At 45.1% G+C, this 12,654-nt stretch overlaps 1 protein-coding gene across 6 annotated transcripts in view; it reads left to right on the top strand.

Annotated features, from left to right (window-relative positions):
- The window catches only part of BICDL1 (BICD family like cargo adaptor 1), a 50,315-nt gene that overhangs the window by 1,289 nt on the left and 36,372 nt on the right, over positions 1 to 12,654 (top strand). For all 6 annotated transcript variants that reach the window (XR_004243731.1, XM_032128523.1, XM_032128527.1 and 3 more), the window contains exon 2: positions 3,647 to 3,862. Coding sequence is in view for 5 of the 6 variants with exons in the window: in XM_032128523.1 (XP_031984414.1) it covers positions 3,647 to 3,862 (216 nt within the window). In the remaining variant the exon portion in view is untranslated. The remainder of the gene's footprint in view (positions 1 to 3,646; positions 3,863 to 12,654) is intronic.

Raw genomic sequence — 12,654 nt, forward strand, 5'->3', positions numbered from 1 at the left:
TCCTCTTTGCATGGGAGTCTCTCTGCCTTTGCTATTCTAATAGAAAAGTAGTGAAGGTGACATTTGCTCAGTGTTGCTTAGTGGCTCTGTTTATCAGATTAGAATTTCCCAGAGTATTAAAATTTGCCAGAGTGAATGTTTCCAGGGTGATCTTTAAGCAAGAACAGACATATGTGGTGTTGTGCTGACATGGATTTCCTTAGGAGTTGGAGTAAAACCTTTCCTACCATTAGAGGAAAAATGCACAAGTTTAGGTATCCACTGAGTTGCCTCTTAGGGAGTTCAGGAGCCTCAAATACCACTCACTGTTTGCAAAAGGTAGAGGTGAAAGGGAGAAACTATGACTTGATAGTACTTTAAATAACATCCCATGAATGGTTTACCTCTGGTCTCACAGGCCCATTCAGAAGGTAAATGAAGAGATTGTAAACACAACCAACTGTTAACATATTTTCATCCCATTACTATCACCCTAACTTCCCAGTGGAATAACAGATTGCTATTTTCCAGGCTACCTGTCTGATAGGAGTTAGTGTTATCTGCTTTAGGGTCAATTTTTTTCCACTGGGTTTGGCAAATTTAACCCAGTGCTGCTTCACACGAAAAATCAAATTTCAACATTAATCTTCTAAAAAACACAAGCTTGATAATCCCAGCCTCTGCAGATTAAATCTTGGCCTCCTCCTGTTGCCACTGAATTGAATAAAACTTCACAATAAGCTTTTTGATTTCAGAGGAGCAGAGAGGAAGGACACAGAGCTGTTCCCTCCTTCCCTATGCTGAGAACTTTCTGATGGTGACAAGAAGCAAAGTCTCAGATGAGATCCTTGGTGACAACCTGATATAATGATGTTTAAGTAGCACTTAGAAGGAGATATTTTTCTCCCAGTTCACAGTTCAGAATTGGTTACAAGAGCTCAGTGAAGCCTCTCCATTTCAGCCAAGGTACTGGTCTTCTCTTTGGGTGCTTTGCCTCAAGATTAAATATGTTCTAGTTTTGTGGGTTCATTGTTGAGGTACAGCATTCCTGCCATACACCTACTCTGGCAAACCTTTCACTTCACAGCCTGAATTTAAATCCATTTCTAATCATGAAATATAAGTTCTGTAATAAATTCTGCTAGGTGATCCTAGAGAGTTTTATCTTCTGTAAGGGATTAAAACAGTTAATACTGCTGTTCCTCTGACACAAAGGAGCCTGCTGTGTCCAAGCATTTTACAGTATGAATGCTCTATATCAGCTGGGAAACTCTCCCCTTGGTTTCATCTCTTTAGATGAGGACCAGCCCAGCTCAGTTAAGTTGAAGAGAAGCTGTTTTCAGAAGAAAACATCTTCTAGAAAGAAGTTCTGTGTAAAAATCAATGAACAGCTCGTGAATGGAGAGACACTCAGGAAACAAGAAACTCCCCTACTGAGGACAGCAGTTTGCCCTATCAGCACTACGTGCAGAAATCCCCTCTCCAGATCTGCAGCCCTGCAGGTGGTGGGGTGAGGGCAGGCTAGAGGAGACAGCTGCTGGCAGAGGCAGGAGGGACTAGTCAACACAGCTCATCTGGGTTATTCAGCGTCTCTGTGCCCCACTGCACTCTTCTGCTTTCTCTGTCACAACAGAATAAACTTGATGCTCTTCACCTCCCTGTAACTCCAGCCTTTGTGATGGCCATTTATGTGGGCTGTGTCTAGTGGAGATTTTCTTTTGCAGTGAAGGATTAAAGTGCTTTTTAAATGATTGACAAGTCTTAGCAGTGGCTTCTGAATCACATTTGGGTGTCTGGGGCACTTCAGCTGCGGTACTGCTCCTCTGCAGGCTGAAGTTCCATCTTCCATTTAGAGAAGGCCCTGGATCTTTCTAAACGTTGCCTAGCAGTGAAAGAGGCAGAGCTATAAAAGACAGAATTTTCAGCGTGCCACTAAAAGTGAAATTGTGGCTGCTCCAGCCACGCTTGGACTACAAACAAGATTTCTTTGCAATGGTTGTCATGGGCCAGCTGCTGGGATCTCATTCCTACCTATTGCATTAAAATACTTATATTACTGCTTAGCTCTCATTTGCAAGGATGCTTACTCTTTTAGTGTCTGAAATATGGGGAAATCCCCTGCTATGGGGCACTGTTTTTAATCAACCTTCCCTCATATTTAAGGGTTTTTCATGTAAGTTGGGAATTTGCAGAACGATTTAGAAGGGCACAAGCAAAGTGCTGCTACACTGAGCTGGAAGGAGCATAGGAAAGAATTTGGGGTTCAGGTGAAGAAAGAGAAAACATGGCATCCGCATGGCAGAGCTAAAAAGGTGGAAGATTAGCAATACACAGACCAGAGGGCTGGAGAGGAACTGGAGGGTTTTGACATTCAGACCTGCTCGGAAAGGTGACAGGGACCCTGCCAGGGAGGCTCTGTGTCATCAGTGATAGGCACCCAGGGGAAACAGCCCCCTCACAGCCTGTGTTTCCAACAAGCAATAAAAAGCCACTTCACATAAATGCAGTGCAATTTTCTTTTCTGCCTAGCAGGCTTATTTTTCCCTCCTATCAGAAGTGCCATGGGAATTGTTCACCAGGGAGCAATTCACCTGGGAGAAATAGGCAAGTGCTACCCATTGCGTTTCTGTTCTTTTCTAAGACACATTCCTAAAAGACTGGGGAATCTGAGAGAGAGTAGCAGGAGATTATTTTGGGCATCAGAGGACAACCAACAAGGAGAGGACTCCCGCTTTTCAGGTTTCCCTGCTAATCCTGGGATGTGCCCATGTCCCCAGTCTGTGACTGTTCTGAAAGTAAATGTGTGGCTTCAGTCACCAGGGGAAATTCAGAGTTTTGGAGCAGGAATTCTTTCAAATGGGCACAACATAAATTTACTTTGACCTGATTTGCAGCTCTGTTTCAGTCAAGTCCTCATTTAACTGAGCCTGTAAAACATGCAGAAGTTTCACCAGATTTGTACTGTCCCTCATTTTCCAGCCAATCCAAAGCAGAGCAGAGTCTCTAGAACTGAGAGTGGTTTCTAAGAAACCTGAACCCAGAACATGCACGTACATAATGTCTATAGCAACCAGTTCATTGCATCCATTGCCATTCCAGAGCGGACTGCATCAAACAGTGGAGTTACTGTGCACTATCAAACTCTCAGACAACTAATTAGGTCAGAAATAGAAAGAGCAAATGGATAGATGATTCAGCTGTTGTTCATGAGACCCATATGACAACAAGGATGCCTCATCTACATTCCTCACCAACAGTAAGGGTACAGTTTGTGTATTTTGACTATAAAGGCAATTTAAAAAGAATTATGACACTGACCACTGAAATATTGCTTTGGAGTTAAGACGGGCTCTGCTAAATCAATTGCTCTGTCTGACCTATATATTCTGCCTATTGACATGCAGCCTACTTTACTCTTTTGGCAGTTATTTCAGTGAAAATTCAATGTGCTGAACTCCAGAGGCAAAGGACAGGCCAATTGCTGGAAATGGAAAATGGCTTTAGTGCCAGTGACCTGCCCTGATGTGGAATTGCCATCTTCATGGCATTGTCACACTCTAGCACCATTCTCTTTCCTGCACAAGGTTTTAGCCCTAGCATAGATGAGGAAAAGGAGACATTCACCTTTTTTCCCTCCCTTCCTAACCTCTTCTCCCTCATCATTTAGCACCTGGAACAAGAGAAACATGAATTGCGGCGGCGATTTGAGAACAAGGAAGGAGAGTGGGAAGGAAGGGTGTCTGAACTGGAGAGTGACGTGAAGCAGCTGCAGGACGAGCTGGAGAAGCAGCAGGTCCACCTGCGCGAAGCCGACCGGGAGAAAACGCGTGCTGTCCAGGAACTCTCTGAGCAGAACCAAAGACTCCTGGACCAGCTCAGCAGGGTGAGTCAGCTGGGTGGCACAGCTGGGCATGGGACAGGGTCACAGCTCTGCTATCATCCACCTCTGGGGCAAAAGAGTGAGAAAGCTCCCGCTTCCAGGAAAACAAAGGTTTCTGCCTCTGGTCATGTTACACAGGTGTCCCAATAAGACATGCTGCCTTTAAATTGATTTGACACCTCTAAGGAGTGATGCATTTCTTTGGCAAAACAGTTGTGTTTCTGGGTTGAGTGGTCATTTACTGCATAGTTGTTCAACTGTTTTTGTATCTAGAACTGATTTAGAAAATCTCTTTCTAATTTACTATTAGGCTGAACAAATGCAGCATGCAAGAAAAAGGCTAATCTGCAACAGTGGGGTGAAAGGCTTTTTGCAGGTCTCCCTTTTTTGAGATACGTTGGCTGTAATGTTGTAGAATTGAACATACCATATCATTCTCGGATGGTGTGTCACTACAGATAACTTTGCCATGGTTAGATGTGTGAGAACCTACTGAAATTCCTTGGAATGGCATGTTTCATCAAAGAGCTTAACTTGCCTCTGAATGAAAGAGGATTTATAGTGAGGCTGCTACAAATCAGCCTAATTGACTGAATACTTGCAGCATGAGTTTCTTTCTGACAGCAAAAGACTTAACAGTTCCTGCCTCCTTCCCCCAGAAGTTAACCTGTCTTCTGGAATTAAGAACCTTGGTTTTTTTTCCTCCCCACTGGACAGTTACTACAAACCATAATTTTAATTTTTGAGAACACAGTTACTCTAGCAGACAAAAGCATTTGCTTGTTATCAGTTATTCCCAAAACAGCACAGAACAAAAACACACACGCAGATTCATGCTGAAGAGGCCCATCTCATGCTGTAAGAACATCTCTCAGACTAGATTCTGTCAGAGCTAAGTCTCTGGGGCTGACATGTGGATTTTACCTATGGGAGGGTGGACACCTCAACCACAACACTAGGACCAGAAGACTCTGAAGTGGGCCAAATGTACAGGTCTTCACTCAAGCTGTGTATGTGGTTGTCCTGTGCCTCTGGAGGTGAGAAGAGCAAGTCTTGGGTATGACACTCTGTACTGACACTTGAGGAAATCATTCCTCATTCCACTGTAGATTTTCTTGTCAAGGATCAATGAAGTCATTTAGTCCAATTTGTTTAACTGGCTTTAAAAAAAAATACAAAAAGACCTAATCTTCCTTACTCAGGAATGTTGCTAAGTTTATCCATGTTTTTAAAGCAATGTGTCCCAAGTGAGCTACAGATCTGGACAGAGTATATTCCATATACACCATGAATGAGAGATTCCACCCAAGATTGCACAAGCCCTGTGTTGTGTCAGGTTTCTTATCCAGGGCTAAGAGCTTGGCTCCCATCAGATCTGGTGACTCTCAGTAATTTTCTGTGTATGTATGATTTCTGTCATTGACTGGGGAATGTAAGATTTGTTATGGTCCCAGCATAAGCACAAACTGGAAGAACGGACTAGAAGATGGGAGAGGCAAACCAGACAGCTTGTTTTGGGCTTTCAACCACATGGGATTATCCTCACATGACGCTTGTGCTACAGGAGCCTCTCACAGTCAGATGCTCAGAGAGGCACTCCACAAAGCCTTGTCAGAAGAACCACCAAGTTAAGTCTACCAGCATGTGGTGTCCAAGTGTGGGTTTTGTTCCCTTAACTCCCTATTAGTGCCAGAAATAGTCTTCATTGACCCACTTCAGAACTGCCACATTCAAAAAAGATGAGTATTGGTGCTGCCCTTCCCATTCCAGCTCAGCCCTGCTCCCAGCTTGGAGGACAGTTTTTCTCCAATGCAGATAAGCTCTGATAGAGACAGAGCTCATGTTTGCCGAGGTGCGATTCAGTGCTCATTGAGTTTGTCACCTGGCCAAAACTTGCCAGTAATTCAAATATAGCAACGGGTATAGCAAGCTTGTAAACAGTCTTCCCACAGTCAGGAAAACCTGGACAAATTGAAAGAGAGTGGGGAACGGTCTGTTGTCATTCTCAGGGCTTTAGCTGAGGCTTTTTAAAATCCCAGCATTATATTAGCACTTGATTCCTGGCTACTTAATATTCCATATTTGCTGCTCCATAGTGCATTTGCAGTCTCATGTGTCTGGTCTCTTATTCTGAAGAGGTTACACATGTAATCCCTGAGGCAGTGGGACTGCCTAAACCCTGCACCCATGTAGTTCTGGCTCCTGTTACCACTTAGGCTTCCAATTAATAAAAAGGACAAATAGAGCTGCATGGATGTGCTTGCCCACAGCCATATTGCCATAGGCTGGAGTCTTGCCTGGGGTCATGAACTGAGCACTGGGAGAGGAAAAGTCCTACAAAGAGGTGCTGTTACAGCTTCTGTGACCTTTAAGGTGTTGGTGGTACCCTCCTTGTGTTCCTGGTTCTGCATTTTGCACCTGCCTTTTGTGTCACTGTGGGTTGTTTGGGAGCAGAGGGTTATGAGAAGTCTGGGATAAGGTGATGAAAGCCTTATTCAGAGCCTCAAGTCTGCCCCATCCAACACTCCTGCTTCACTCACAGGACATAAAGATGGGCTTCTCTCTGGTAGAGTCATTCTACAGTAGTAGGTACTGGCTCTTTAAATTTGAATTTCTGCAGTTTTTAACAATTAACACCTCGTGGCCCCATTTAACAACACTTGATCATCTCTCTCTTGGAGAAGGCACTAGGCTCTGTGTGTTGAATGACAGTCAGCCTCAGGAGCTGCCACCCCACATGTTCCTGCTTGTTTCTTCTGGATTCCCTGGGTTTCAGCCTCTTTTCCCTCAAAGCAGGGCAGCAGCCGCCATCTCCTTCATCCTGCCCCTCCTTCTTCCTGCTGCTGCTGCCATTCTTTCACCAATTAATTAGGCTTTAGGACATTTTTTTAACCCTGCCTTCCCCAGAGATGAAAAGGCAACGCAAGCACATACTCACTTTGTCTAAACCTGGCACAAATGCCAACCAGCCAAGCACACACACCCACACAAGGACAGCAAAGGAATCTGGAAAGTTCTGTCTTGCAATTAATGCATGGGACTGAAAAAAATCCATTGTCAGTTCTAGCAAAGACTGATAAGGAAAACTTAAGGATAGGAATTTTAAGTCTGTTCCAGCATCTAAAAATTAGCCTTTTTCCTCTGTCACCAAGAGGCTGAAATAAGGTCCTTAAAATGGTTTGAGGTCTTCCAATGAGGTGATGATATAGGAGAACTTTAAATATCTAATAATAGTAAGTAGGCTATAAGGAACTTTGCCTCATCTTGAAATACAGCCTTTGGTTCTCTGCTTTTAGCCTGAGGTTAGAACAGCATTAAACCATGGGGAAAATTTGGTTGGCTGGACTGGGAGCATACAGTGAAAGACATGATCAAAATGCCAAAGAGCAAGTTTTAAGACCTCCACAGTATTTTTTAATTTTCTATGTGATGATTAAAATCCCTTCTGCACATTGCTTTGATTTCCTTCCCCCTGCCTCAGCACAGCAAAGGGTGCAGGAGCTCTCAGCAGTGTGTCCACACCAAGCTAAATGCTGAGTTTACCAAGAACTGTAGAGCTCCTGATGAGCAGTGTACCAGAGTACAAACCACTCACCAGGACCAGGTGATATCAGAGATAAAGTATAGGAGTCTCTTGTCTGTTCTTGACCATAGGAGTCAAAGAACAGTTCAGCTGAGAAAGTCAAGGCTTGGGAATTATTACAAGTTCTGTTTCCAGCTCCTTCAGTCTCTCCCATCTGTCTCAGTTCCCCACTAGGATAAAAAAAAGAAAGAGAAAAAACACAAAAACCATAATCGTATGCTTTCTGTCCTTTTATGGGGGAGTGTGTATAGGGAAAGGTCTCCTCTTACATGTGCCCACAGCAGGTAACACAGCAAGAGTCCTGTCCCCACCTTTGGGCTTCTAGGAGTTACTAATGCAAATAATAATAACAAGCAGTTGTCTTCTATAATGAGGCAACATATTACTGCTTTGTCAGGAAGTGAATGAAAAAAGACTTTCACGCTGTTTCTGAGTGCCTTCAGCAGATGGCTTTCCCACACATTTCCTGCTCCCCAGCTCTGTCTCCTGGAGCTGTTTGCTGCATGTAGCTTGGGTGAGGCTCATCCTTCCCAGTTCAGCTGGGCTTCTTTTATGGTACATGGAACACAGGGGAACGATTTCACAATGTCAGGCTCAGGTAGTTTTTGCAATGCAAATCTCTTTCCAGGGGCAGGGGAAGAGTGTCATCTTGCACTGCTGAAACAGCTCCTTGTGTTTAGAGAGGAGTGCTGGGCTGCTGTGGCATCCCTCAGAGGGGCCCTCAATCACCAACTCATTATATTCACTCAGCATCTAGAGCCAGCATGCTGCTACAAAGAATGAGGTGTTTCAGTCAATTCCTCTGGTACAGAAAGAACAGGAGCAGCCAGCACACAATTGTCCAAAGAAGGTATTATTTACTAACCACAAAACCCTCCTTTCAGTAATATTTCAATTGAAGTTTCACACTTCATGCTCTAACATGCAGCATATTAGAGAACTGGCAGGCACTCCCTGGCTTTGATTTGAAAGAAACAGGTTTTTATTTAAGAACAAGCTGACCATACTGTATTCTCCTTTCCAAATTACTTGTATTTTAAATACATCCTTTTATGGTCAAGAGCAGACAAGAGAGGCACGTCTGTTGTCAGTTATTAATTTGAAGAGATTTTTCCGAATGGTTGGTTGCTGGGTCTGTCAGCATAGGAACAATGTTGGTTTTAAGAAATTCAGATTACTCACTGAAAAAGTTACTAGAAGAAGTATGCTGGGCAAGATGCACTGGTTTTGCCATGCCAGAGATTTGTAGCAATTACACTATGAATTATGTCTTTAATTCCTTGTTTTATCTATTCAGGTGCTTAATGCAAGTCTCACTATGTTTCTTGTTTATTAAGCTGTCTCCAATAGCCCAGCAGGGTCTCATGGGAGCTCCATCCTTAGCACAGAGGCAAGTGAGGCTGAATTTGAGTCCTGCTTCAGGGGGTTTATTTTTAACTAGACAAAGATCCTGAGTGGACCTAGGCTAAAGAAGAGTTGCTTTGACTATCCCTACATTTCAAGGTGCAGATTAGCCACTACACTGAATTATTTTTCATAAAAACTCTCCAGTTTTTGCTCTTCAAAGTGTTTACTGGACCTATTCAGCAAGTAGCTTATTATGAGGAACTCCACACTGAACTCCTCAAGCACATAGCAAATCTTCACCTGCATCACCACTGAGCAGTCTAAATTCAATGGAAACAGGAGATTGCAGGAGAAAAGGCAGCACTGCCTCCTGTTGAAGGGGCTGAAGTACCTGCTTGTCATGGCAGCCTAGGTGGGGCTGCTCATTCCTTGGGGGAAGGCAGACAGCCCTTGAGCAATGTTTTGTGCCTGGCTTAAGGCTCACTCGTGTCACACATGCTGAGGTGAGAGGAAACAGACACCAGCACCAGACAGAGCCAAACATTGATTCCAGCAAACCTCCCAGTAAACTCATTCCTCAGCTCCCCACCCCTCTGGAGCATCAGCAGATCCTCACGCCACATAGCCAGATCCCTGATCACCTGGGGAATACTGATGAGAAAGGCTCCTTCTGTCCAGTTGCTTCTACTCTAGCAGAGAGCACTTTTTAATAATTCAGCTTCATGACACATCAGGCCTGGAGTACTGAGGCTTTCCATGATAAAGCTGTAAATATAGGATGTGACTGCAGCTGTGTGTTCTCGCCTGCAAAGTCCTTTAGTGAAATGATTCAGTCCCCTAGAAGGTAATGAAGAAACACCTTGAGGTCACTGCTGAGTGGCACTTACCCACCATCCCTCTAGAAGAACAAGGAGAAAGGCTCAACCCTCTGCTGAGAGTCAGTCCAAGTCTGCAGCACCCATTAACCCCATTTTACGACACACAGAGCTTTGGGACCCAACAGGAACAGGGCCATCCAGACACCAAGGAATAAATACAGGAAGTGCCAAAGAAGTAATTTCAGCAAACATAAGGAGGAGGCACCCATACAGAATTTGCCCAAGGATTTTGCACACACTCACTTCATGAAAGATTTTTACTCTTGAGTCCTTTGGTTTAAGTGCTGATGAGCGCTGAGAAGGAATGTGCGGAAAGAGAATGGGTTGTAGTGATGGGACAAGGGGGAATGGGGACAAATTAAAGGAAGGGAAATATAGGTTACATATTAGAAAGAAGTTCTCTCCTATGAGGGTGCTTAGACATTGGAGCAGGTTGCCCGGGAAGGTTGTGGCTGTCCCAAACTTGCAATGTTGAAAACCACGTTGGACAGGGCTTGGAACAGCCTGGTGTAGTGGGAGGATTCCCTGCCTGTGGCAGGGGGGGTTGCGACTAGATGATCTGTAAGGTCTATTCCATTCCCTTAACGTTTCGTGCTTCTATGAAAGCCGTGCCTGGAATAAAACAGGAGGCAAAGCCCTCCCTAGGAGAAGGATTAAACTACTATTAAGGTTAAAAAAATAAATGTTACTGTTAAGGCAGTGGAAGTACACAAATCGCTGCACCTGGGCAAAAGGATGGCATCCCTGGGTCCCAGGGGCTGGGTGGGACCCTTACTCTCCTCTGGGGCAGGGAAGCATACCCTCCATTCCCGGGGTCCCCTCGCTGCTTGCTGGATGGCAGCACGACACGCCCCAGCTGGTGATGTTGCTGTGGCAACGGGGTGTGATTTCTCTGCTTGTAATGCCACGACACGCAGGGAGACGCAGGGAGACGCAGGGAGACGCACTTGTGACGTCCGAGGCGGGCGGGCGGTGGCCGCGGCCCGTCTGCCACCCCCGTGGGCTCGGCTTGCTGCCAGGACGTGTTCCCGCGTCGACTCTGCGTCCCCCGCGGGCCCCTCCCTGCCTTTCTTCCTCTGCTCACGGCAATTTCCCCCCCCCAAATCGTGCTGGAGCTGTCCCAGCCCAAGGCAGCCTGTTGGCTGTACCATCCACAATGAGCTCCCGAGCTCCTGCTGGGGGACAGGTAAACATTTTATATCCTGAGTGAAAAGAGCCCCTTGTGAGCAGGTCAGTGAGCAGCAGGATGACCCTCCCCCCACCCCGGGCTTGGCACACAGCATCGCCCGGGACATGGCACAGGAGAAAAGATTGTCTGCCCGAGCTACTGAACCTCCAGGCTGTGCACGGCTCATCTCACACGCTCAGAGGCTCGTAATGCTTGGATGGAGCAGCAGAGGCTGTCCCGGGAGACATCACAGAGCTACACCTCCTGTCCCACTGCCACCCCCTTTCCCTGGGCAGCACATCTGCAGGAATGAGTGTCCACAGCACTCTCTAGGACAAATACACGTGGGTATAAAGCCCTTGGTAGTCAGCCATACACTGCACTTCAGCTGAGCCCAGCTCACAGCCCAGCTTTCTCCTCCAGCAAGTAGTCCTAGAAGCGATTTCGAAAGTTCATGCAAGGCTTCTGTCTTGAGACGTCAGCAGCACCACTAAGCTGTGAACATCTGAAGGCCAGAATCCAACATAAAACTGAAGCCAAACTTGTCCTGGAGTAAGGAGGTAAAATTCTGAATGAGTCCTTTCCTCCCCTGTGCACTGCACTAAAAATTCCGAGTGGCTATTTTGTTTAGGTCCAGGTTGTTTCTTGGAATTGTTTTATTATGCAGTAGCTCAGAGGTAGGAACACATGGGCAGAAGAAGTCTTTTCAAAATATTTCTACTTATTCACACTTGCTGTAAACACTTCCTTCTGGAGATTCTGGAAAGTAGGACACAGAAGGTGTTTGTATCCAGCCACTGCATTACTAGCTAGAACCAAACATGATTGAAGGCTTTGCAAATATCTACATGAGAAAAAACCGGTTAAAACCATTTGAGCTTTAAAGACCCATTCTGGGTTATAAAGTTTGCACACTTTATAATGAAAGTCCTTAAATTTCTTCTTTTTTCAAGCAGACTTGTTTTTTCTAAACATAATTTAGTAGACAACAGCTGAAGAGGGAAGTCTCTTATACACTGTGAGGGGCTTTTGGGTGCTCTGATTACCCATGAGAACAGAGGCTTCTTGCAAAACAGCCTAGAGCTTAACCAACATTTTGTTTAGAATGGCATTTAGCAAAACCCAGTTTATTTTGAGCACAGATACAGGATCAGCAAGACACTCTTGTTGACTTCTGGTGGCCACAATGCAATACAGAGCTGGCTCATGCTTGGCAGCACCACCACAGGGATGGGAAATGCCACCTCAGATAGGGACACAACAGCATCCAGAGGCAAAGGTACAACAGGGAACAACTGACAGATGAGGACATAAGCCAAAGGACCTGCATGTCAGAGCAACTGGAAGAGCATTTAATTTTGAGGAGATAGAGGCTAGCCTAAGAATCTCAGTAGGTATCCTTCTGTAGAGGCTCAGTTCTGTAGATGCCAAGATCTGCAACAGATTTCCATCATAGATGGGATCCCTGTCACTGTCTGAGGGGAGACTGCTGAGGTCAGAAGTGTTGGGAACAATTCCATTAACTGTTCTTGCCCTCTCCTAACTGTTCTTCCCTGGAAGGTTCTAATGTTGAAGCATGGAAAGAACATTTTTGAAAGGAAGAACTGCTTGGTTAGTTTCAGCTGGTTACCAAGATTAGCACAGTAATGCAGATCATAGATGTAGAGCTTTCACAGAACACTTGAAAGATCTGCAGATGTTTGGGTAACTAAAGCTCATTGGATTTGCCCTTTAAATGGAATCCCTCAGTTCCTTTGCACTTCAGTGCACCAAGATAATGAAATTTAACCTTGTGATTGCTTTGTTCTCTACATCCTTG

The sequence above is a fragment of the Corvus moneduloides genome, chromosome 18 (genome assembly GCF_009650955.1).
Source record: "Corvus moneduloides isolate bCorMon1 chromosome 18, bCorMon1.pri, whole genome shotgun sequence".
Taxonomy (NCBI): Eukaryota; Metazoa; Chordata; class Aves; order Passeriformes; family Corvidae; genus Corvus; species Corvus moneduloides.